We start from the raw sequence: 26,022 nt of genomic DNA, 5'->3' as shown, positions 1-26,022 counted from the left end.
GAAGGGATCATCCTGTTTGGCAAGAACAAAGGCTGAAGTCATAAAACGGCTGCAAGGAAACGTTATTTGTCCCTGTAAGTACATTCTGTTTGTATTTTAAAGGTTATACTATAAAATAAGTGTACAGACCTGGCTTCTCACTAAGGCCACCTACTGAGGCCCTCCTGGTTGTTCCACATTCTGCAGAAGCTCATCTTCCCAACCAGAGAGGGGTTTTTTTGTGGTGCCCACTCTTTGGAATACTCCCCCCCACACACACACACACTGCTGTGCTGGCTACTGATACCGGTCCTTTGTCAAACTTTTTAAGTTGAATTTTGCACTGGCTGTTAATGGTGTTGGGGTTATTTTTATTCATTTTAACTGATTTATTGTAAACTGTCTTGATATATGTTTGCAATAGGCTGTGTGTGTGATACATACTGCTTTCAGCAGACGAAAGCATGGAGTCCCATTTAGATACCAAGTATTGATACTCTTCAATAAACAGAGGAATTAATGATCAACCTCTGGATTAGGAGATTAGTATCTACAATGAATTGGCAGCATAATGAACTGATGAATTTGAGTTAAGTAAGAGTGAACATGCGATGAATGTTTTCCTTTGGCTTTTTGTATTAGAAACATTAATTTGCAGCAATAGAGTTCCTATAAATGTATTACTCTTGGGGGGAAATCAATTAGAATGAATAGTAGGACAGTTAATTGGGGTTTTTTAATGACTACGTTTTGTTTAGCTGATTGCTAAACATAGTTATGGTTTATTTAAATGCTGATTGTCTAAGTAATGGATTGAAATGTGCCTCCAGTTGATTTAATGAAGTGTGGATTGTTTAATTGACTAGCTTTTGTGGGAATTAATACATTTTTTCAATTGATTAAGGTATATTAATTTTGTATAGGGTTGTATCCAATGGTTACTTGGGTAGAAGGTCTCCTGTGCAACCAATCTTTCCCTTTCTTTTTGAAAAGTATCTGTCCAGGACAGTGTAGGTTGTTTTTACTACCTTTTGTTTCTACAGGGGATAAGTGTCCTGTGTAGTCCTCCTTGGAATCAAAATTATTCTCGGTGGTTATTTCAGACTTACATAGGATGACTTGGATTGCCCCTACTTACCCTAGGACATTTTTTCTTCATGTCTTTTTATCATCATAACTTAGTTTGCATTTATTTCCTTACTTTGTATTTCAGACAGGGAATAATTTATCTCCTATCCCACAATAAACCTTAAGGGATAGTTGACAACTAGTCCAGAAGGTGTCTCCCACCCCACCGCATAGAAAGAGGCAAGTCTGTTTTGTACCATTTCTATAATTGGTAGTTTGGGGGCTAATATCCGCTTCCATAGTAGTTCAATATTTTCATTATCTGAATATACTGGGAGCTGCATTTCTAGTAGCTACTAAAAATCATTTGGCTTTGTGATATCCAAAGAAATGTGTGTCAAGGTGGTTTGTCAAGCACACTCTCTGAAATGAAGGGGCGGTTTCTAAACTTCATCCAGGGGAAGCAGGCTCCGCAGAAGGGAATGTCTGTTCTTTCTACTCCCCTGTGATGAAGTAATGTGGCCAGAACCCTAATCTTATTTAGCAAGTTTTGGATTCCATGGATAATGGGATTTTATGTCTACAACAAAAGTTGGAACCAACATGAGGACTTTGCCCAGAAGCTACTATTGATAAATTTCTTTCAGCACCTTTGCTTCAGCCACAGCTTTAAACTCCATTGTCATCTTATCTACTGCTAACAAACAACTCAGAAGCTTAGTAGGTTGTTTGAGTTTTATTTCTTAATTCTTCTTTACATAGTACAATTTATAAAAATACAGAAGCCCAGCCCACCCCTAAAATTCACAGTGTCTAAAGGCAGTGGTTAACAGTATACATTACCTTTATTCTAACAGTACCATTGTGTTCAGTTGCATAGGAAGGGTATTATGCCTTCACAACAGAGTCTGATAATATTTTCTTTTCCTATTTTGCTTCACAAGGCATATACTCTGCTTGTTGTTGTGATAATAATTATCTCTACTTATATACTCAAGAGCTGTCATTTATCTCCACTTCAGCTACAAAATAGAGTGGAGGTATCTCCCATCTTCATCTCCCATTTGTGTTTCCTCGTGCTTTACTTTTTAAAAATGAATTAGATTGCATTTCAAATATGCACACATTTGGATACTGGCTGAGAGTAGTTAGTTGTGCAGCTGACTGCCCTCTACATACTTTTATCTTTTCTGTACCTCAAGCCTTTATGGAACTCTTCCTGACCTCAGTGTAAACTTGCAACACATCCCTCCTACTAGCGACTCGGGTCCCCGCAGTCAAGAATTGCCCTTCAGTAAACGTGGTCTTATCTTTAAAAATTTGCCTTTCAAATTACAAACGAAGGATCTATGTGTTCTTAAAGCTTCATCCTGAAGCAGAAGAGGGAGGTGGGAGAAAATGGTCTATATTCACAATTGAAACAAACGCTGGTGTGTCCAAGAGGTGCATGCCTATTTAAGACATCACATCTTTGGGCCCGGGAGATGGACTGGTGAGTAAACTGGGCTGGAATATTCTGCACATGGTTAAAAGCGCACTGTCTTTAGGTATTGCAGGGCTAAGCCATTGCACTGACAATGGTTTGAAATGATTCACCAGTGAGCCTTGGCTCAAATTAAGCCTCAGGGCTTTTTTCTGCTTTAGCGGTGTAATAGCTCTGAACCTACTGCAAATAAATGCAGGCTTATAGTGTAATATTAGGAAGCTGGTGCTTTTCAGGACCTATTTATAGATGGTATTTTTCTTATAATGAGAGAAACCCCTTAGAGGGAAATAGACCCATTAACCTTCCATATAATAAATATGTGGACAGGATGTGATTATTTTAGTACAAGTGGAAGTATTTGGAAGCAAATATCACCACTGGTACAATGTGTCTGATACATAATATGTATGTTGGGATAGCCTTGCCAAACTGGGTGCCCTGCCAGTACGGTCAGCCCAAACACCCACAGTGGCCATGCTGGCTGAGATGGAAGGGAGTTGTGTCCTCCAAATAATAACGGTTCCAAGTTGGGTCCAGGTGAGGTAACAAAGAAGCAGGAAAACATCTTTTATCGTATTGCAACCCATGCTTTCTATCCTAGGCTATTGAAACACTGGTTCCATGTTGACAGTGCGAGTGCCTTACCACAAAAGCCAGCCAATTCTAAATAGTTGTATTCAAATAAATGAGGTTTACTTTCCTGATCCAGAGACCCCACAACAAAAGATGCACAAAATCTACTGTCTTATCTGTGCAAGAATGGTGTTCCATGTGCATAGTGGAGTTTCAATTTCAGGCAAATGTGCTTAGGAGCCAGACATACAGCTGCTAATTTAGAATGCATTGTTTCCTAGAAAGTACATCTGGCATAAATAGCAGAGATCACCCCTAAGGAATCTCACTTTGGCAGGTTTCTAGAATTTGTCCAGCTCTTTAAATGCTGTTAAAATTCCTGGATGTTTCTCCAGAAAATAGCTTGAGGTATCACCTGAATAGTCCAACTTAGAGATGACTCAAGGGTAAACTAGATGGGGCTGGTGTGTTCTTGTGGGAACGGGGCTTTAACCAGTTTACTCTTCCTGTAATTTGGATCAAAATTGCACCTGTTACTTCCAGTGGGATGCAAGTTCTCTCTTGCACCAATGGGAATTTTCTTCCCACTGGGAATAACTGACAACCAATTCAAGAGGGATCGTTTTACCATGTGATAATAAAATTTAATTTTAAGCTCTCACAAGACTATTTTTAGTGTGGCTACTGTGCACTACAGCCTATTTTGTAGCTTGAGGACATTTCATACCTCTTAAAAAATCAGGAAGGTAACTTGAGTACCATTTATACCAGTCCCTCTCTCTCCAGCCACTAATATGTGTAGCTTTTTCTCTTTTCTTTCTGCCTCTCAACTCATTTTCAGCAAGTACAAAATGAAGTCCTGCAAAAAGAAATAGGGATGGCTAAATTTGGGATGCGCTGAATACTGAAAGTAAAGTTGGATGCACCCAACAACCACAAGGTCAGAAGTCACCCATTTTTTCTTAAATTCACTCTATAGCCCCTTAACACCATTACATTCAACCTGGAATAGTAGCCTAGAAGATGAAAGAGTATTTATTTACCTGTAGAAGAGCATCTACAATACCACCAAACCAAGTTGAAAGCAATTGATTTTTGCAGTACAGTAAACCCGCAACTTGTGTGGAGGTTACAGTCTGGGGATCGTGCCTGAAGCCAAAACCACATATACTCAAAACACATTGGGTTCAATGGTGGATGGGATGGCTAAAGTCATTTTTCCTAGAACCCTGCTCTCTTTCTAATTTTTTTCCCCAGGCATATATGCGCAAAAGTTAAAGTTGCAGGCTTACTGTAATACATTAATGAAACTGGAACTCAAGGAGCCCAGCTCATATTATTATTATTATTCCTACTTACAGCTTAGTTTTTCCTTACACACACCTCTATTGATAATTAAAAACAATAGGACCAATATACTAAGTCAATTTGGACTGTTTATTCATAAAGTATGAGCAAATACAAACATTGTTTACTTTGCCATTCTTAACAGGAATGGATTTTTTGTGGGCTAGGAAGATGAACAGTTCTAGCTACAAAAGTCAACTCCTCAATTTTAACTGAACAACAAAATTCATTCATCTACGAAATTTTTTTGTTATTTTCTCTTTCGGGTTCCCCTTTCCAAGTGCTGCTTTTATTATTCTAAATTTATTTGTAGACCATTCAGCAGTAAATATACCATTTGTATGTGTTATAAATATATAAACATACACAGGATTTGAGTAAGGGGACTTTATGATGAACTTTCCTTTTTTATTTTGCTTGTGTAATAAAGTCCCACATTTGGTGTGACTAAATGGACCGAGTTAATTAGTTTGATTGCTGGATATAATTTTTTCTTAACATTAGATTTTGTAATGCTAGAATGGGGGAGCAATCCTAAATTATACCCCCGCCCTGCAAAGGGATTCAAATCATACCCACTTCCTACACAGATCTTCATCTAAGTTCATTCTCTAAAATAAAATAAAAAAATAAGGCAGCAGGTACACATCTATAACTCATGTCATAGGTGAGCTACTGCAAGAGATGAATAAACACTCAAATCACCTTCTTTCCAATGCCATTACCTCATTATTGTTCAAAGGTTTACTTTTCACATAAAGAAGGTTCTCCCCCTTCTCTATTAGAATGTGCATATTATTGAAGAGCAGGGTGTTCTTAACTAGCTTTGCAACAATAAAGTCAATGTATATTTGTTAAAATATAAATCCTCATCGTAAACCAAAAGGGCAGATTCGATTGCTGCACTACTAGTTTGGCAGAAGTGGCAAAACATCATCAGGTTCAATAAACTGCATCACAACTGGTGCTGCCAGAAAGAGAAAGGAAATCTGTGTAGGGCTCCCATATAGTATGGTGATTAAGCTTTGCTGCTTTATTAGTCTCAACATTCTCTGTAGTCATATTATGGCAGTAGAGGGCACTGGGATAAGCAGCCGGAAAGATGAGCAAATGTTATTCACTTAGATCAGTTCTTGCACTCTCCACACACTGGACTTGCCAAAGTCTGGCACACCTTCTATGATGTGTGCAGCTCCCTTGCTAGCAAGGTTTAGCCACATTTGTTCTAACAATTTCCAGCAGCAGCTCCACAGCTATGAAAAAATAGATATGTCTTCTGCCCCTTTTCTGAGAGGGAGAGTTCTATGGCAGCTTGTAAGAAACTGCTGTATCAGCATACGTAAGAGCAGTGCAACTGTAGTGCTCATACTTCTTTCCTGCAAAAAGCTATTATTATTTTTTTCAAAACGAGATAAAACACAAGGGTGATAGTTCCTCACATTTGAGTAACCACAGGTTATGATTCTGAAATCAAAAGCTAACAACATCTTCCTACCCAAATATGAAAAGCCATTTTCTTCCCTGCACCCGGAGAAAGTGAAGAGTTAGGACAACCTCCAAAATACGATTTGTAGTTGTTATTATTCAAACCTCCGTTCTAAAAGAATCTGAATCTGCTGTGTTCTTTGCTCTCTGTCCCACTCCCTGGGTTCAGCATATCCCTCTCAAAACGAAAGCCCTAGTTTCAAATCTGTTCAACTGAATCTTGTAGATGTTGCCTAAGCTTATAAAGGTGGTTAAAAAAATAAGTAAAACAAAAAGTGGATGAGAGATCCTTTGTAGCACTTGACTGTACAGAATTTGGGCACAGTCCTCACAGCATCTCTGGGGTTGCATGCAACTTGATGACACTTTAATGGTTGCCTCCTGCTACATAGAACTGGTTTAGGAAATCCCATGCGTCTCAAGAGAGACTTGCTGTGCAAAGTGCCCCACTAGATGTAAGAGAGCTGGGTCTCTTCCCCATGGCAAAAATGCATTGCTCCTCTGAAGGATATTCCCAAACATTTGCATATTCAGTTTCCACATCAAACACTGGGAGGGGGCTTTGTTTCCTTGCTGACACTGCCAAACCAAATACATTTCCAGTGTGTACTACAACATCCATTATGACAACCCCAATTGTAATAAATGCCAGGTGTTTAGAAAACCCCTCTGGAGAATCAGACCACTCTACTGTGGACATTATCAGCTGAGTGCCTCAAACACTAAATTAACTTAGGATGCAAGAATGTCACTATGCCCTATGTCATGAACCTGCTATGTGATAAGAAACTGCTCTTATTTTGCATTAGATTGCCCCTAAAGAATTGTACTGCCATGCAAATACATTAATGGAATGTTAAAAAGCTCAGATGTTCTTTTCCACCCATTCACCCTACTTTCTGTTGAAATGGCATCTGCACACCCACGTTGCAATTGCCATTCATATTTTTGAAAGGGTATCATTCTTCACATTCAGATGCCTGGGAAGAATGAATTTGGAATATCCTAACTAAAAATATCCCTCCCCTAGCCTGCCCTGATTTCTGGCATTTGGAGAAAGAAAGATATGCTGCATAACCAGAATGGGAAAATATTCTATGTAATAAAATAAATTCTAGTCTTTATCTAACTGAAAAATAGATCTGGCTTATTTTATGGCAAAAAAAGAGTGAACGAAAGGTTTAATTCATTTGCATATATACCTTTTTAAGAACTGTTGCAAAATAAATTACAATTTTGCAGCACCCTCTGAAACAGTGACACTGATCCAGCCATTTCTTATACAATATAGAGGCTCAGATGGAGCTCAATTACGAGCAAGTGTCCCAATCATTTCGGTGGAAAACACAGATCTGCATGTGCAGCAGCTTTCTTTTGTCAGGTGAATGGGATGTTCTGCACTCAAAAGAGCCTCATGTGTGCAACAGAAACCCCAGAAGAGTCTGGATTAGAGTCTGTAGAAATTTGATCAAGTTCTCAGTCATGGGCACATGGAAGCAAACAGCAAAAACCAAAACAAAACCCCAGCAGGTTGCATATCTAAATCCCCCCAAAAATCTACAGCCCATGCATCCATCCAGACTACTTCAGCCATTGGTATACCATTCACAATTTAGGCACCAATGTTTTATGATATGTGGTTGCATAAGGTAACATCAGGTGTTGGCATCAGCACTGGATTGCTCTCCCTATTCAAACTAGCCATTTTGCATCATGAACACAGAGCCACTGACGGGTTTGCATGTCCTGCCTGTGTTAATGGTCTCGACTGCGCCATCATTCAGATTATATGTCCAAAATGTGTTTTAAAGGTGGCAACAGTAATGAGCACAGGTCTGGCTGCCAGACAGTGAACCTGAATCTAAAACAAACGGCTTGGACAAATGTCAAGCCAGCAACTGCAAATAGATATGGTCATTGCTGAAAGAAGATATGGAGGAGAATCCCCAAGCTCTGGAATTGTTCATCATTCATGCCGGGACTCTTATTACATGCTCTGCATTGTGGCAGTCTCCATCTCTTAGCACCAGGAGTTATGCTGAACAACAATGGCAAACTCGCTCACATTGCCAGACACACTGGGAATGTCCATTAAAGCATGGTGTGCATTGGCTAGACATGAATGTCAGACAATCACCTGTCCAAAGACGACATGGCTTCTGCACTGGTCTAACACAATCACACATATACAAAGAATAACATTTCAAAACAGGACTGGATTATTATTATTTGAAAAGGCTACAGACTCCGTTTTTTACCTTTACCGAAGCAGAATTACTTTTTCTTCTTCTTGCTCAGACACAGAAGGACACTGTCAACTGATGGTGCACATTGTACTCCCATGGAGAAGTACTAGCTGGAAGACACTGAAGGAATCTGCAGTAGGCTTTATGGGTTAGACTATGCTATGAAGACATTCTTCAGAGACAAACTGAACTCAAAACATTTTTTCCCCAAGTGAATAAAAAATTATAAAAAATAAAATCAGCATTAGCACAAAGCTTGGTGATTTCAACAAGGACAGCAAGGCCATCAATCTAGCAGCTCCTTAAGAGACTACCACAATCAAAGTTAAAAGAAAATAGTTGCCCCACCCCTTCCAAAATCAAGATATTCCATGGCTCTTGTTCCACTCATCATATTTTCCCTAGTGGGATAAATTCTCTTCTACCCAGAGCCCATGCTTCAAGCACCCAAACCTATACTTCAGGTAATGTCATCCTACATTTCCCTCAAAACTATGGCTGGAAATGTTTCAAAATACTACTTTTGCGTGAAGAAGCTTATCTTTGTTCTGTTTATCTCACTAGACTTTTTTTTTTCCATTGAAGGCTGCATATTATTTCAACGTGTCGCAGGAAATGGTGATGACACACTGATCAACCCCCAAACCTAAACACCAGAATCTTGAGCACAATGTTCGATAAGGCTTCTCTTGTGGATGACATTCATACTACCATTAACCTGTAGGCTTATGAAGGACGCATCTCAGCGCATTGAAGGCATTTGTCTTCCATGTCCACTGAGTTTCTGAAGCGGTGCTGGGTAGCCAAGTACCATTCCACACAAAGTTAGCACATAATGGTTGGTTCTTGGACTGTCATGGCATCAGACACAAAGGCATCTCCAGCCATAAATATCCATAGCAGTATGTGACGTCTCTAGCTGAGGACTCCTCAAAAAATCTTAGGCAAGATGGTCCATTGTCCATAAGCAGTGGGTCCACTTAAGGAGATGTACTACTCAAAAGTAAGACCACTGATAAAAGAGAAAATAAAAGGCCCACTGTATAATATTTACATCTAGAGACTGGGCCAATATTTGGTCCATAAACTCAATTTAAAAAATAAAAATCATAAAGGAAGCGATCCAGTTCTTGGTGTCCATCATCAGCTGTTGGTAAAGGTCCTTCCTGGGGAGGCCTCAGGCCTGTAGTCATACTTATTCAGTGTACTGGGGTAATAGGTGGTTGTGTACACATTTGTTTGCTGCAAAGGATAGAAGTTGGTCCTGTCATCTGGTATTAAGTTGTTCTTGTTAAGTGTCTGTGGGGAGAAAAACAGAGAAATTTATAGAGACACTCTTTTCCCTCCCTAGTCCAAAAAGCTCACATATTCCATTTTCTAATGCAATTTTGTATTAGCACCTTCCCTCTTCTAAGGTGTCATCTTAAGTATTTTGTAGCTCTCTACAGAGACCTTTCTGTGGATAGGGCCACAACTCCTCCTGGCTTTGCCAGTGTTTTGGGCAATCTGAGCCAAGCCACTACTTGCAAACCAAGATCTATGGGTTTCTCCAGATTTGCAGACATGGCTTTCCCATATTGGTGACACGATGTTTGATGGTCATCACCACCATCTCCATCACCCGCCACTGTGCAACTGAGACTGGGGTCCCGTCTACATGTTTCACTCCAGCTCCCTCCCAAGAGTAAACCAAAAGGGCATTTCTCTTTTGCTTTGGAAGAGCAGGTGCACATTTACCTGATCTCCATCTCCACTGGTAGATATCCAGGTTTGGACCCCCCGATATTAAGTGTGTCACTTCTGTAAGCTACAGTGTAAGTAACAAGGCATGGTCACATTTGAGGGGAAAAGGATGGCTGAAGAAAATTAACAACCAACAAAGTTACAAGTAGTTGTCAACAGCATGGAGAAAAAATGGAGGTGGGATGTAGGTGTCATTTTAATTACTGATGTTTAAATAAGGGATTTCTTATTCTCCCCCGCCCTTCCTTTGCTGGGCATTTATTAATTAATTCCTTTCAATGGCACCACCATAAGCTGGTGTAAAAATTCACTGTCATTTCAACACACCCTTTATCTTTTTCTAGCTCATGTTTAATCTGTCTGCTGGACAGATATATTTTTCTGTCCCCGTAAAAGAAGTCTGTCACGTTTGAACACATTCAGAAAAAGAAGCAGTGAAAAACAGCATCTTTGCAAAGGATTAAAAATATATAATTCCATAATCTTGATGTGGCTATTACAAATGAAAGAGACAGTATCTTGCCCTCTTCTGACCTCAAGTGTAGCTCTCGGTGATCTCCTAACCAGGTCACTGACCTAGTCAAAAACCACTTGAGCACCAGCAAATTTATAGCATCAGGTACAATTATCTTTCCTTATAAAGCAGCCCCTGTCACACTAGAACAGGGGTGGGCAGATTTTGTGGTTGCAGGAGAGACTTTGTGTTTTACTAGAACCCATGAACCGGAGCCAGCTGCAGAGGACGCATGTAGAATCGAGGAATTCTGAGCCCAAGGCATTTGTTTGCCAGCACTGAAAGTTCTTCACAAAGGTTTATTCCTGGTGGCAACCCAGCCACAACCACCTGCAACAATGACACACCTCCTTTCTTCATTTCAAGAGTATCATTTAGGAAGGGAGTTAATTTGGTTATTAAAGAACAACAGAAATTGGTGATCTTGAAATCACACAGATCTACCAGTAGATACAGATCTACCTTCTGCCCACTGCTACACCAGACACAATGAAGCTTTTAGACAGATGGAAAGTGGGTTAAACCCAAAAGTGCCTTTCTGCGTGTGAATGAGTCTTCTATGCATGGAAGGGCTGTTTTACACATTGATCTCTAAAGTGTTCCACAATAAAACAAACAAAAATCAAAGGTGTTTTTCCTGCACAGTCAGATGCATACGGATTGCCTCCAAATCTCCACAATATACAATAGAGACTATCATTCACTCAGCAGCCATGTGCTTGCATGATACTGATTGAACATCCCACTCTTCCACTTCCATCCCTGCCACCTAAAGACCTTGCAAGCCACCTCACTGGTCATAACAACATCTACTGTATTTTTCTGTGTAGTCAGTGGAGTGGACTCCCTCAAGTGGTTGTGGACTCTCCTTTACTGGAGGTTTTTAAGCAGAGGTTGGATGGCCATCTGCCTTGGATGCTTTCGTTGAGATTCCCACATTGAAAGGGGGTTGGACTAGGTGACTCCCAGGATCCTTTCCAGCGCTACAATTCTATGATTGTACCAACTCTGGTCAAACAAGGGTTGGGGAGCTTTGAAGCCTTCCCATTTGATACAAAACCCAGACTGGAATGAAAAGTGGGGAAAAGAGAGGAGAGGATGAGGGAACATGTAACAGTGGGGCCTATCAATTGTGTGTTTGTGTGCGATTGTGGGGAGCCTTATATCCCGCCTCAAGATAACAAAAGGGCCTGCACTACAAGTGGTCAAAGCCCAAGGCAGGTTTTGCTTGGAACATCCCAACAACAGCAACACACTCCCGACTTTATACTGCAGCACAGAAGACAGCAAAGATTCAGAGCTAGTGAATGGCTGCTAATATTCCACATAAATTTGACAGAGGCAAACATTCAAACCCTTAAGTGGCAGCATCCACTGATCTTAAATAAGACGAATGTGACAAGCCTGCCAGGCTTGCTGCTGCTACCGCCGCCATAAGGTAATGACACCTCTGTAAGATGCATCATTGCTCTGCCGGTGTAATCTTCACTGCATGAGAGCCACACCTCCCGAGCATGGCTGACTGCTCAATTTGACTCGACCCAATGAATTAAAGAGGGTCAGGGGAAGAGACTAATAGCTTTCAGCTAAGCTGTACTGCTAAATCCTTTTTGTTCCTCCTCAGTAAGCCTCCTTGCTTTCTCTTCCTAGCAGGCATTATGTAAATCAAGCATCCCTTGAAGTGATATTTAGAGCTGCGGGATAATACAATAAAAATAATGCTGTTTCCCACCTGCAAACCATTCCCTTTCATATCAGACTCTGCCCACTGAAAACATGTGCTTTGCCACTCAAGCGGCAAACATTCTTAAATGCCGGAAGGTGGGGGGAAAGGCTTTGGTACACATGAAAATCATAAGAACCAAAATTTGCATTTCACTTTTTTTCCGGGGGAGGAGGAGGAGGGTTGAGGGGATGGAATAAATGATTTGCTAATCTAGCCAAGAGTCTCAATTTTAAAGCCACGCGGTGAAGAGATGGGTCTCAAGGAGAAACCGTTACTAACTTTCCAGACTGCTGCAATTCATCCAGCTTTTGACTGATGGCTAAACTGTAAACAGATTGATGCTGCAGCTTCAAACAATGTACAACAGAAGGGTCACTACAGGAAGGAGGTGCTTGCTGTGGCTGTATCACTGCTTCTGCCAGCCCACACATGGGAATCAAGGGTGAAGAAAGAAAACAGCCAGTAAAAGTGAAAGAGCAACCTATCAAATTAAAAGATAGGAGATTGCCATCTTGAGCTTTCCAAGGGATAGAAGGGTAAAAAAACTCCACAAGCCCGTTTCTAGCCCAGCTGCAAACACCTCCTGGGAAAGGAAAGGTGGTTCAAAGTCTTCTGTGCTATCTCTGCCTCCCTGGACCCCGCAAGAGTTATTTTCAGCAGCAGTAAAAATGACCATCCACAAGGGAACAAGACGTTGAGAAGTCAGGCAGTGCTTTGGAACATCACATCCCCCTTCTAGTTTTATTTCTCATTTCACAGCTGGAAGGTCCTCCGATTTTTTTTTAAGATTGCCGCTTCATCTGAAATTATTATTCTTCAGGGGATGGGAGGAGAGCAGAGGCTCTGTTTCCCAGTCTCCAGCACTGACATTTTCCCTACAGCATCTAGGTGTATATCTCTGGGTGGTTAATGAACCACATATCACACGATTCAATATCCCTTTCACCAAGGGTACTGCGCCAGACTGATGAAACTTGCTTTCTTTCTGTTGACAGAAGGAAGGCTATATTGTGGAGATCTCTTTGCAACCTGAAATAATTCCTGTAACTGGAAGTTACAAGGCTGTATTTTGCAAATCCTCCCCCCCCCCCCCACACTCACACACAAACACACTTCCTATTGCTTCATTCCCTCGTCACCAAGAGCCACCCATTCATTGTGGCATGTCCAAGCACCAGTGGTTCTAGGCTCCAACCATCCCCTTTTATTGGTGTCTTTTTCTTCACTAACCCTGCCTGGCCCACAATCTACAACATTCCCTTTCCTTGCAGCCCTATATGACTGGGCCTGTTGCTCCTGATCTGCTTCCAAAGGACACCTTCCTCCTCCTGCCAAGCTCTCTTTTCTCTGGGTATGTGGCTGGCACTGGCAGCAGAGGCAAGGGCAGCAAAGGACAAGTCTCTTGTCTTGAACAGCTTGGGACATGTATCTGAGTTTTGAGCCAGTTTGGCCATTCATCTTTTATTTACAAATCTGATAAATATTCTGTATAATTCTACATTCTCCTTGGTCCTCCCCCCCCCCGATGTGCTGCACTGAGCTCAGCTGACATTTACCATATTGTTCACTCATGATCTAGCTCTCTTAAGACTAGCCACAAACTAGCTGTAAACCATAAACAAACCTTGGTTACAGCTCATGGATAAGCTTGAAAAAGTGCTGAACTATGAGTCGAGATTTGGATGACTGGGGAAGACTACAAGCTCCTCCCTAGGAGCTTGCTCATACTTGCTATGTTATGGTTTGGCTTAGCATGATGTGCCAATCAGGACATGGTTGCTATATGGTATTCTCGGGTTCAGAGATGCTCTGGTTTGGTTTGCTGTGGAGCAAACAGCAGAGGAGGACCACTGCCATTGTTTGGAGGCTTCCTGCTAACCACTGTTGGTAAAGAATTTTGGATTAGATGGATCCCCTATTCCTGATTGAGTAGGTCACATCTTAAGAAGATATGAAGCCACTTTATAATCTCAGACAATGATCTAGTACAGTACTGTCTGCTCCAGCCTGCCCTTCCAGTAGCTGGAGACTCCCAACTCCCACCAGCCTCCCTTAGCACAGCCAGTGGGGAGAGTTACACTACAAAACATCTGGAGAACACTAGGTTGGGGAAGGCTGGTTTACTCTGAACAGTTACAGCTTGGGCATAGGTCCCAGACCTGCAACCGAAAAATATTTTACGTCAAGATGCCATGTATTGAACCTAGAACATCTACATGAGGGGAGAAAGGTGTTTGGTCAAGCTATCTTCTTGTTCATTTATATTTATTGCAGTTTGGGGGATTTTTAAACATTCTTTGTGCTTTTAGTGCAGAAATCCCAGATTCCTGCATGTGAAGCCTACTTGCATACTCATCAGAATTAAATTTAGGAGAGCCCTCATACATAATTTTGCCCTTGGGGCTGCATGGGGTGTGTGTCTTTTCCTCACTCAGCTGGTTGGCAACTCGTGAGTACCATGATCAGCCAATATATAGGCAGGACAGAAAATCCCCTTCCTCATACCATGGATCATTACAATCATGATTACCAGCAGACTGATAACCCTTGCTTGTGTGTATGGCCCTTTTGGAACTCTCACTTGGAAGCGCAGTATCTAAAACAGCAGGTGCTTATGTTTTAATAGTGTGCGCTATTACAGCCCAAACCACCTTGCTGAGCAGGGAATGGTGTAAGGAGCTGCAGCCTAATGCATGATGTAAACAACTCCTATTACAATATGCATTCGTGCTGAACAGAACACAACACCATCAGAGGACTGTAGAAGCTATTGCTAATTAATGGAACATGAATGGCTGATTAGATGACTTGAAATATTCGCCCACAACCTTGGCTAAAAGATCTGACAGCAGAACCCAGAATATTCTGCACAAAGCAGGCAGGAGATATTCCGCCCCCCCCTCTCTGAATCATCAGTGTCTTGGCAGGTTATCAGTGAAATGATCGATGGGTTACTGCCATCAACAGCATTTACATCTCATCCATATGTACTTGAATGCCCGAATCACCCTCATGCAGGTTCCACCTCCTTGTCATTAGATCTTGCTTTCTTTGAAATATGTTGTGGTTAAAACACAGATGAAATATGCTGTGGCTAAAGCACAGCTTTTGAACAGGGAGGTTTGAAGAAACAAAAATAAAATACTAGAGATGGCTTTGGAAACCTCTGTATCATCATAGACCATTGATTGTTAACCCTCTGCGCCCCTTCCCACTATGTCAGAAGTGTTAGGGGTGCCCTGTCTGACCACCACTTTGGTTCATTTAGAATGGAAGGAATGGCAGAGCCCCGGGAAATTCTGGATAACATTCCATCTCCCATTTTCTAACCTATTGTGCCTTCCTGATTACTGTGTGAGACAACAACATCCTCGCTGTAAGCTGTGACAAACAACGCATTACAATTTTTGGCACATCAAGCACAGAACATGAGCTTTATCTTGCCTTGCCGGCAGGCGCTCACCCCACCAAACACAGCAGATTCCATTGTTCAAAACAGTGTCAGGTCTAAGTGTCAGATCCACCTTGAAATCTCCCTGCCCCAACACCTGGTCATAGCCATTTTGTAGACTTAAACAGACTTTACAGTCCCTCTTCCCTGAAAATTGTGCACCTGATGTGGGATGGGTGGTGGTGTGGGGGAAGAGATCTCTTATAAATCACAGCATGAAACTACCATTTCCAGAATTCTCTTGTCATGAAAGGTATAAAACCAATGTGACTTTGCCATATAGATGGGGTCCTCTTCCTAATTGCCTTTTCACTCCTCTGTGTTTTTTTAGAAAATCTCAATTGCCTCGAAGTCCAATGTATGTCTGGCTCTGTGGTTTCTACCATGTGGTTCCCTATAGATAGAACAGTCTTAACTCTTCTGTTAAATAAGCCATTTCTTTCTCCTCCTCTAAGGATCCACTTCTTCAGCAACTCCTTTGCTGAGCTTCACTTAGAATCATAGAATTCTAGAGTTGGAAGGGACCACGCTTAACTGCCCCTTTACTGCCCTCTGAGTCTTCCTTAGCCTATTCTCTACTACCTATCTGTCAACCTCTTATGTCTCCACCCCCACCAATCTATCTAATGTACATGACAAAATTTGAGGTCAGGGATTCTTACCACTATGATGCTTCTGCATAGCACTGAATCAGATGCTTAAAGACACCTTCCTATACAGGAATGACCTTACTGGGTTGGTGGGTGGAAGGGGATGAATGATTTCGGGACCAAGAAAATACCTCAAATTAATGAAACAATCAGAAACTTACAGTAGGATCCAGATTGTGTTTTCCTTTCTGTAAAGATCAATATTTATTTAATTAGCCAAAAGAATGGAAAGGGGCGGGAGAAAAGAGAAGCAGGGGAGGGGAAGAATCTAATTTGTGAGACATGATTTACCATCTACAAGTTCATGCTGACTTGCACTTAACAAAAGTGCTTTCTTATTAACCCTCCTCCAACTTTCTGCCAATGCAATCTTCCAAAACTTTTTTTTTTCTTATATCAGGCAAAATAATTTTACAAGGAGCAAAGCATCTCTGAGTTGACTTAAGTAAGTAAGAATGAGTATCTCCCTACCCTTCACCATCTATATTGCAACTGCACCCACAAACCAGATGGGCTTCTTAGTGTGCAAAGACAATGGATGAACATAGACACATGTATTCAGGATTCATGAGAACTTCAAAGAGTCAAATTCCTGAGGCCTGGTTTATGAGGTGGAGAGTCACAAATAAGCAACTGAGCAAGTCCGGAAATCAAGTTAAGTCTAGCATGCAAGCCCATAGAACAGGGCTGGTCCAACACATTTTGCTGCTTGAGCAGGAGGACAAATTTGGTGGTTCCATTTCTACACAACAAAGATGACTTGAGTGGCAGCTGAATCTTATTTCAACACTGACAAGGCACCTGAGGACAGCAGGCTCACTTGGAGAACACAAAGTGTAGTCTTCATGGCACACACAGCTAGGAAGCTGCCTTTAACAGAGTCAGACTATTGGTCCATGTAACAGTACTGTCGACACCATGGACAGCCAACATGGTGCCCTCCAGATGTTACCACGTTCACCATTTTAATGAAAAAAAATAAGCAACAGGGGAGAGGGTAGGTAGGAGCTGTCTGGTTACATGGTTTGCACATGCTGTTGGAATACCATGCCCTTCTGCTACATGGGCATATGATCAAGCCCACAATGCTTGCCTTCAGTGCAAGTTGCCTAATGTAGGGGCCCTCCAGGTATTTTGGACTCCCAACAGAATGACCAATGTTCAGGGAATATAAGGAGTCTAGTGGTGCCATCCACCAACTGGAAGGCACCACATTACCTACCCTTGGTCTGCACGGACTGCCAGTGGCTCCACAGGATTTTAATCAGGGATTTTCAAAGCTCTACCTTAAAATACTGCGGACTGAATCCAGGACATTTCTTAGGAGACTATTTTTAGTACAGTTAGAGATCCTGTGTTAAATAACTGTGATACACTAATTGTTCTGCATTTTTAACTTAGCCATAACATAAGCTTCACTTATGTTAGAGAAGCTTTAGAAATGGGGAACATGCAATCATAAAATCTCCTATCCACACTCTGAAGGGGTACAGTCCTAGGGGGGTTGTACTATAGGATTCCTCTGAATTTGTTAGAGGAGACCTTTAAGTTTCCCTAACTAAGTATACCTCAAGGTTTAAATTTCTTAACTTCATGCATTTCATTTTTTGTGAAGAGAAAATTGCTGTTCATTGATTCCAGATCTTTTGACACATGCTTTCTCATCCACCAAGATCCACATCACCAAAAATGTGCATTGAACTATTTCTGGAACACAATTTTGTCCTAATATTAGGAGATTTAAGCTTCCATTGAAAATTAACCATTTTCCTCAGAAAACAAGCAAGAAATTATGTGAGGAAGCAAAACGGACGATTCCTTACGTCTCAGAAAGAAATTGTCATTGATAAGGAAGGCCAACTTAGCCAGTGCAGCTCTGGAAATAATAAGGTCTTGTTATTTTTCCAGACATCTGTTGGACATGTAGCTTGTTAATCTAGACTTCAAAATAATTATTGATGCAACAGAGCTGGATTTAGGATTATCAAGGGTTAGTAACTGCCTGTGACACCACTGCCAATAAGGACAGGAGGAAACTCTCACTTGAGAGAAAGAGGCAGTTCTTCAAATGCAGAGTTGACCTCTTCCACACAGGTGAAGAGTACATCTCTGTAGGCAAGGGAGCTCCATCAATGAACTGCCGCACACGTCCTGAGAGAAGTGGGTAGGCCTGGGTGATCTATCCCCATTTGTTTGTTGGCAGCCGGTAAATTTTTCATTTGGAATTTGGCAGCTGCAGGTCAGGTAAGCTGCTTCTGAAGAATTTAGCTAACAGGCTCCAAAAACAAACAGGTTGATAAGATGAAGGGTTGCTTCCGGTTGCCAAAACCTATATTTCAGCTCTGAAGGACATTTTTAAAAATTATTTCGATGCAGTAGCACTAATTGAGAAATCCCTAAAAACGTTCTTGCTTTTTCTTTATCGCCAGGGCCATTTGGAAACCTTACTTGCCAAGGAAGCTCCGAATCCAAGAGTGGCCTAATTGCAACCTGCTCCACTTTCTGTACCTGCTGCCTGTTTTTAAAACTATGAATAGCAATCTTTCTGCTCTTGCTCTTTGCAAGTTAATTAATTGCTTTTAAGAGGTATTTCCCCCTGCCTACAAGTTACTTTGTTGATTACAGATGCTGGGTGCTTTATTATGTGTTAATTACTACTGGGATACTTGCTAGCTTGTCAGGTTCATTTCTTGATAACAGAAATGCCAGATTTCTATTGAAAAAGAGGTTGCCAAGGCAACCAATACACATTGGAGATAACTCTCTTTTGGATAGGCCTTCTAAATAAGCAAAGAATGTGGTCACAAAAAGGTGGTGTTTTATGTGGACATCATCATAACAATCTATGGCCTTTTAAACTGTGGGTGTGGGGGTTATTGCTTCGTTTCTTGTTATTTGTTTTTGTGTTTTTATACAGTAAACTGTCATGTGATCATTGGATTAAGGGCTGCATGGAAATTCAATAAATAAAAATCAAGAACTGTACAAATGTAGCTATTATTTGATCCCTTCTGAGAAGCAACATGGGAGAAAATTTGGATGAGCCATGGGAGAGGATAGGAAAACAATATTACGTATGTAAAAATACATGCAAACATAGCAGAGCACAGCCCAATGGTTCCAAATCTAAATTCTGAACCTTCAGTAGGATGCTGGGCTTATCTCCACAATTTAAATATTGATACACCATGGCCCTTCAGAAACATGTCTTAGTAATGTTAGGTAAAGGTAAAGGTACCCCTGCCCGTACGGACCAGTGGTGTCCAACTCTGGGGTTGCGTGCTCATCTCGCTCTAGAGGCCGTGAGCCGGCGCCATCCGAAGACACTTCCGGGTCACGTGGCCAGCGTGACAAAACTGCAGCTGGCGAGCCAGCACCAGCGCAGCACACGGAAACGCCGTTTACCTTCCCACTATAAAGCGGTCCCTATTTATCTACTTGCACTTAAGAGTGCTTTCGAACTGCTAGGTGGGCAGGAGCTGGGACCGAAAGACGGGAGCTCACCCCGGCACGGGGATTCGATCCGCCGACCATACGATCGGCAAGTCCTAGGCACTGAGGTTTTACCCACAGCGCCACCCGCGTCCCCCTTAGTAATGTTACCTAGCATATATGTTTGCAATGAAGGTGATGGAGAAAGCAAGCTCACTCAACAATGGAGAAACAGGCTAGTCAACCACAGCAAGAAAACATCACTTAGTTTCAACCACTGCTCTTTGGATTGATGCTTGAACCCAGCTACACAATCAGAAGAACCACGTGGTAAAGTTCCTGCTGTGCAGAAAAATTTCAGTGCTTCCGCATAATTCCCTGCATGTCAAAGAGATGGCAAAGTTACCTACCCCACCTGTTTCAGCTGATCATGTAACTCAGCTCTTAAGTGTGCTAGGAAAACTTGCTGAAGCAAACTGTACCAAACAAAGGTTATGAGCCACCAGGATGCACTGCAAATGAATTCAGTGGTATAACACAGACCTTTGGGCAGATGAAGCCTCTTACCTTGAATTCCATAGGTGTGTATTTCTCATTCTTGGGAGTTGTGTTGCCTTTGTAATGGAGATGATTGGGAGTGGTGGGATGGATAACAGTTGACTCCTGAGATTGCCTCTGGCAACGCTGGCAGTACACATAGATAACAAAGGTTAAGAGGCTAGAACCAAAGAAGCAGGAGACCCCTGTGGCAATTAGGTGGATGAGGCTGAAACCTAGAGAAGAAAGTGTGGTAAGAGATGCTGTGGTTAGAGACATAAACAAGAACAAAAACACTTTCAACAACAATAAACCACTCAAGAGGGTGATTTTCTGTTTCCTAGGCATAAGGAAAATGTGTTTCTGAAAGAAGCCAGTGTCTTGCATGGTAACACCCACTAACAGACGCTTCCTTCCTTTACTATCAAGTCTGCTCATCACAGTTCTGCTTCAGTGGCATCATACGCTGCTTTCTTAAAGCTATTCCTTTCTCCTCCAATTGATACTGAAACTAAACATTAAGCTGACAGGCAGAGAAATGAGGTATACAAACAATACACAGCAACAGGTTCCAAAGAATGTGCACGTCATGGAAATTGGGAGGTGGGTGGTAAACTCAGAATTTCTCAAATCAGAAGAAAGGAAGGCCTTCTGACCTACCTAAAATGCACAAGGAATGAAAAAGTGGAAGTGGCTGATAAGGTGTGGTAGGTCTGGGCTGGTTCCCTATTTGAGGAGGTTCTTGGCAAAGTGCTCTTGGGTGGGCCCCTCCTCTGTCAGGGGATTTACCTGGCAGTGGGTGACAGGGAGTAGTGGCAGGATTCTGAGCAAATACATCTAATTGCCATTAAAATTTACACAATGCCCCAGAGTGTCAGGGTCACAAATATGATTGCTAGGTGCTCAGAGTGCTCAGATGAAAAATTTGTATTTTTAAAGGGGGCCTAGAACAGGCTTCAGCAGTAGCCATTTCAGGGCTCTGGGACTCTGGAAGCCCAAGGATGCTGAGCGCTCATGCTAGCACTGAATGGAAGCCTGCAAAATGCTACCACCACCAAGAAGGAGGAGAGCTCATTGCTTTTTCTATGAGACCTCTGCTCAGGGCAGCCAAGGCAGGGGACCTGCTTGGCCTTGCACAAACCACCCCCTGGCTGCCTCCAATGTATGCTGGCTGCTAAGGATATAGGATTCCCCACCCTCCCACCCCAGCCTGGTTTTTTGGTCTCTGATCAGCTTCCGCTTCTCCAGCCATCTCTGAGAAGGAATTGCCATGCTGCCTTCTCCACTGAAAGCCTGCATGTGCTCTTGCTGATACTTTCTCCACTAGCCACGGAAAGGGAGCCTCCTGGGAGAAAAAACAGGAGGCAGCAAGAACAAGGGGTGACACTGAATATTGCCGGTCTTTGTTTCTTGGTGAGCAATGAAAGCAGAACCCCAGCTGCAAGCTCACACCACTGACGCAGGTACCCCGTAAAGATTTCAAAGAAGAAAGTTCCTGGTGCATAAAACATTCCCCAACACAAATAAGTAGGCATATAGATTTCAAAACGCTTCCATTCCAGTGGGTTACCAAGGAGATGTTCTACTGAGAAAGAGGAATGCAAAGGAGTAAACAACAACAAAAGCCAGTGACAAATTCTAAGAATCATAAAGTTGAAAAGTCACTTGAGGATAAGGTTTCCTAGGCCCTACTTTCAGCATCAATGTAACACTTTAACATGGATTTTGCCAAGGTGAGTTGTAGTTGGTGAGGTGCTAAGAATTCTCTGGTGCTTTGGTACTGAGCAGCAGATTCCTCAAAACTATTCACCCTCAGTCCTGTCCCTTACAAGGTCTCTCTGCCTTTCAGCTGTGCCTCCATGGCACCTGGCTAAATATTTGAATAACATGAGCATTCTATGAATCCGCAGGCTGATGTTTCTGGTTTTGCCCATAACTCAGATTCCCCCTTGTTTCACGTGTGAGAGGGCAGCAGGCTGAATTTCTAATGATTATAGCTTTGCCAGATATTCAGAGATGCTAAGGGATAAATAATATCCCCATGCATTATATAAACAAATAAGACTGCAATGGCAGAAGAGGGCAGTGAAAATATCAATACCAATGCATAATGATGAATATAAGGTTAATAAGGAGACCCTGAGCTGAGGCACACACCTGGCAGGAGGAATGGGAACACAAGAAAACCAACTATGCTGCTAATGGAACTGGAGTCTTAATTCCGTTGCTTCCCCTGCAGTCACACACACTAGACGGGAAGGTCTGCCGATGGAGCGTTTTGCCTTTTCTGTCATTGCTGTAATGCTTTTCGTACAGAGAGTGACTAATGCGCAGGCCAAGAGCTGTCCAAGCGGTTCGTCAGGAAAGCTGCTTACTTGTGGGGGCTGTTGTGCAAAACCACTGAAGCACCACGGTGCTTTTGGATGACCCAAAATCTGCTCCTGACAATTATATCTACTAGAAATTTGGTGATCAGTTTCATGACGGCTGCAACAAAAGCTTAAATCACCCATTGGCATGATATGCACAGTATGTTTATGACTTTATAAGTTTAAGATCTGCAACGAGCTGCGGTAGGAGTGCAGGGAGCTCGTTTCCATCTGCTTCAGTTATCTCTGCACAATTAACTGAAAAAGCCAGAATTCTGCTCTTAACCATAGTTCCCTACTACAACTGAACTTTCAAAGTACCAGAACAAGTGCCTTGTGTTAGCGAAGCTGCTATTTTTCTCCTATTCAGAAAGATGGTAGGTATCAAAAAGCACAATGTGAGAAGCAAGGAAGGTTGCTTTCTCTTCTGGCCCTTCAACAGACTCTGCTAGCTATCAAGCGACCTGCAGGAAATGCACAAAGAAAATGCAATTCCCTGAACTCTAAAGAAGTCAGATAAAATTAGTTGCATGGCAACTGCTTTTCCGGTAATCAAGGTTTTGCATTGGCTGTCTAATCCTGTTTCCAATGGCAAGATAGCCATCGATTTTGCATTGGGTTCATTCGTAGAGACAACTTAAGAATTCACTGCAGTCTTATTATACGAGCTACCCTGGTACAAACTCAGATTATTACACTGTGAACTACTGAAGCAATCCCCGTGCATTCATTTCTCCCCCTCTCCACCCTCGAAAACCCCTGGAGGTGGGAATTGAGATGTGGGAATGCTCTTACACAGAAAGGGAGGGAGATAGGTATGTGTTGTTGTGTATATGGTGTGTGTGTGTGTGTGTGTGTGTGTGTGTGTGTGAGAGAGAGAGAGAGAGAGAGAGAGAGAGAGAGAGAGAGAGAGAGAGATTTGGTATGCTCGTTTATGCTTGTGCGGGAGAGAGACAGTAGCAACCAAGGCTACTTTCACTTCAAAAGGTGGTTGGGTGCAAATCTCATCTTCCTGGGGGTGGCAAACACCATTCATAGACCTTTGTACATGGCAAATGAGAGACAAACACAGAAGCACCCACTACATTCAAAAGTGCTCAAGAAATTAAAACATTTATACAATTAACAAGGGATGTGTCAGATCCAGCCTGAGAAACTTTGCCAGTCTTACCAAAATTCTTTTTGCTTCCCCTTAAAAGCTTTGGAAGTTTCTCCTGAACAGGAACCCGTATCAATGTTTTGCTTATAATGAAATTCGGTGACAACTCTACAATTAACTAAGCGCTCAGGAAAATGAGGAATCTCTCTTCATCTTTTCCAGTCCATTTAAAAAGGAGCTGCAGTGGAAAGGACTGTGATCTCCCTGGTAATTAATTATTCTGAGATGCTCCCTCCCCCAAATTAAATTCTTATACCAGAAAACTGAATCACAGATACTTTCTCCCCTCCCTTCCTCCCCTCAGACAATCGGACTCCAGTGGAATTAAGGCTATCAACGGGATGTGAACTGCACAGATTAATGGTTGGGTTGATGCTTCCCAGAAAAGAGGAGTCATGTTAAGATAAAAATAAGATCTATAGTTAGCTGTACTCTACCTCCACAGTTCGTGCTCTCGTCAATGCTTGAGGCTGGCAGGATTACTAAACAAAGAGAAAAACAGTGGGGAGAAAAATGTCATTTTTGTCATCTGCGACATTGTGCAGGCAATTAAAATCCCTTTGCTCAATGCAAGGCAAGTTAATCTCTGCAGCAAATGGAGGGCCTCCCAGAGCTTTGGCAAAAAACACAGAATGTAATATAGTGAAAAAAAGTTTTAAAAAGAACATACTCTCTATTGCATGAGAAAATTGTCTGGATTGCAAACTATCCAAATACAACACAATAAGCGTCCTTAGAACTGTTTAATTCTGGCAAGAACTGTGCAAATTACAGAAATATAAATAGAGATATAAAAAAAGACTCAAATGAGGAATTTAAGTTGTGCTCATAAAATACCTGAATAAATGTGAATACCGTATGATCCAATTCAAAAATATTTTGACCAATGTATGACACAGACAGATGACCTTGCTATCTAAGGATGTTTTTATAGCGTAGTTTATTCTGTGAACTTATTGTATAAATGATCAGTTACCTTGAATTACGTCCATCAGATATAGTGAGGACCACTGGTTTAGATGGCCTTTTAAAGTGTTAGACAAATGTATAGGTATTTCAGGAACTGAACAGAACCTGCATGTTCATATATCTCTAGATACCAAATAATGAGCAGAGGTGTCACACTCTTTCCTTTCTCATGGGCCTCCTTGGAACATCTGTCTGTCTGTCCTCTGCTGGAAGCAGCATGCTGGTTCTAATTTTATCCAATCCAGCACAACTTGCCTTGTGCATTTAATTTCTGTTTGTGGTGCAGAATACAAAACTCCCTGATTATATAAGATCTATTAGTCACAGAATCCTTCCCATCCCTAGATGGAGGTTAGATATAATTCTAAACAGTCTACAACTACACCAAAGTTACTGCCATTTCATTTCCACACATGGGATCCTAAAAATCTCTTTCCTTCTGCAGGATGCCTTCTCTTTGCATAACTGAACTAATGGAATACTAGGCAGCATTCAATATACTCACTGCCTTACAAAACACAATCCTATCAATATTAAAAGTGGCAATCAGTTCTTTTTAGTAAGGCATCCATCTCAGCAATTAGTGGAGCCCTCTAAACCGAGCCCTTTCCTTGCTTATTTAGCATGCAAAGTTGCACCCACCTGGGATCTCATTGTACAAGCAGTCCTGGTATTGTGTGCTGTTCCCAGCACATTGGGAAGATCCTGGATTGTGGATTTCACAGTAACGACTACGATACTGGATCCCATCTTCGTTACACAAGCTCCATTCAGACCATTCGGACCAGCCTCCTTAAGAATGAGAGATAAGACTTAAGCATGTGGGATGATCACAATGTCAAGCCAAGAAAAAAACATGAGGGATAAACAAAGGACAAAAGGTCACATAGTTTCTGAATATGGAAACCCAACTGAGCATTTAGAAATAATGTCAAATACCCATGAACAGGGGAAGTCTGTTTTGAGAAGCATAAAGTAGACTGAAAAATGACAAAACCAGTTGTCTAGTTCTATGATTCAGAACTTGGAAAAATGCTCTGCGACAGTCTTCTCAGCCGAGCTATTGTTTGGGAACAGACAGACAGGTGAAACTCGAAAAATTAGAATATCGTGGAAAAGTTCATTTATTTCAGTAATTCAACTTAAAAGGTGAAACTAATTTCCAAATGAGATGCAGAAGTTGCTCTCATCAGAAAAGAGGCCTTGGGACCACTGAGCAACAGACCAGTTCTTTTTTCCTTTAGCCCAGGTAAAACGCTTCTGACGTTGTTTCTTGTTCAGGAGCGGC

General features: G+C 41.8%; 1 protein-coding gene across 10 annotated transcripts in view; it reads right to left on the bottom strand.

Annotated features, from left to right (window-relative positions):
• Positions 1 to 1,764: 1,764 nt before the first annotated feature.
• SEMA5B (semaphorin 5B) overlaps positions 1,765 to 26,022 on the bottom strand; it is a 356,215-nt gene continuing 331,957 nt past the window's right edge. For 9 of the 10 annotated variants that reach the window (XM_083584642.1, XM_083584641.1, XM_083584638.1 and 6 more), the window contains 4 exons: positions 25,377 to 25,526; positions 24,203 to 24,247; positions 20,268 to 20,473; positions 1,765 to 9,483 (listed from right to left, as the gene is read on the bottom strand). In XM_083584642.1, the coding sequence (XP_083440768.1) occupies positions 9,328 to 9,483; positions 20,268 to 20,473; positions 24,203 to 24,247; positions 25,377 to 25,526 (557 nt within the window). In that variant the 3' untranslated portion in view covers positions 1,765 to 9,327. Of the gene's footprint in view, positions 9,484 to 9,921; positions 9,992 to 20,267; positions 20,474 to 24,202; positions 24,248 to 25,376; positions 25,527 to 26,022 lie in introns of all 10 variants that reach the window. The other variant, XM_083584647.1, reaches the window with a different exon arrangement.

This window comes from Podarcis filfolensis (genome assembly GCF_964270895.1).
Source record: "Podarcis filfolensis genome assembly, chromosome: 1".
NCBI lineage: Eukaryota > Metazoa > Chordata > Lepidosauria > Squamata > Lacertidae > Podarcis > Podarcis filfolensis.
Note: the sequence above shows the minus strand (reverse complement) of the source record. Positions and strands in the feature narration are given on the sequence as shown.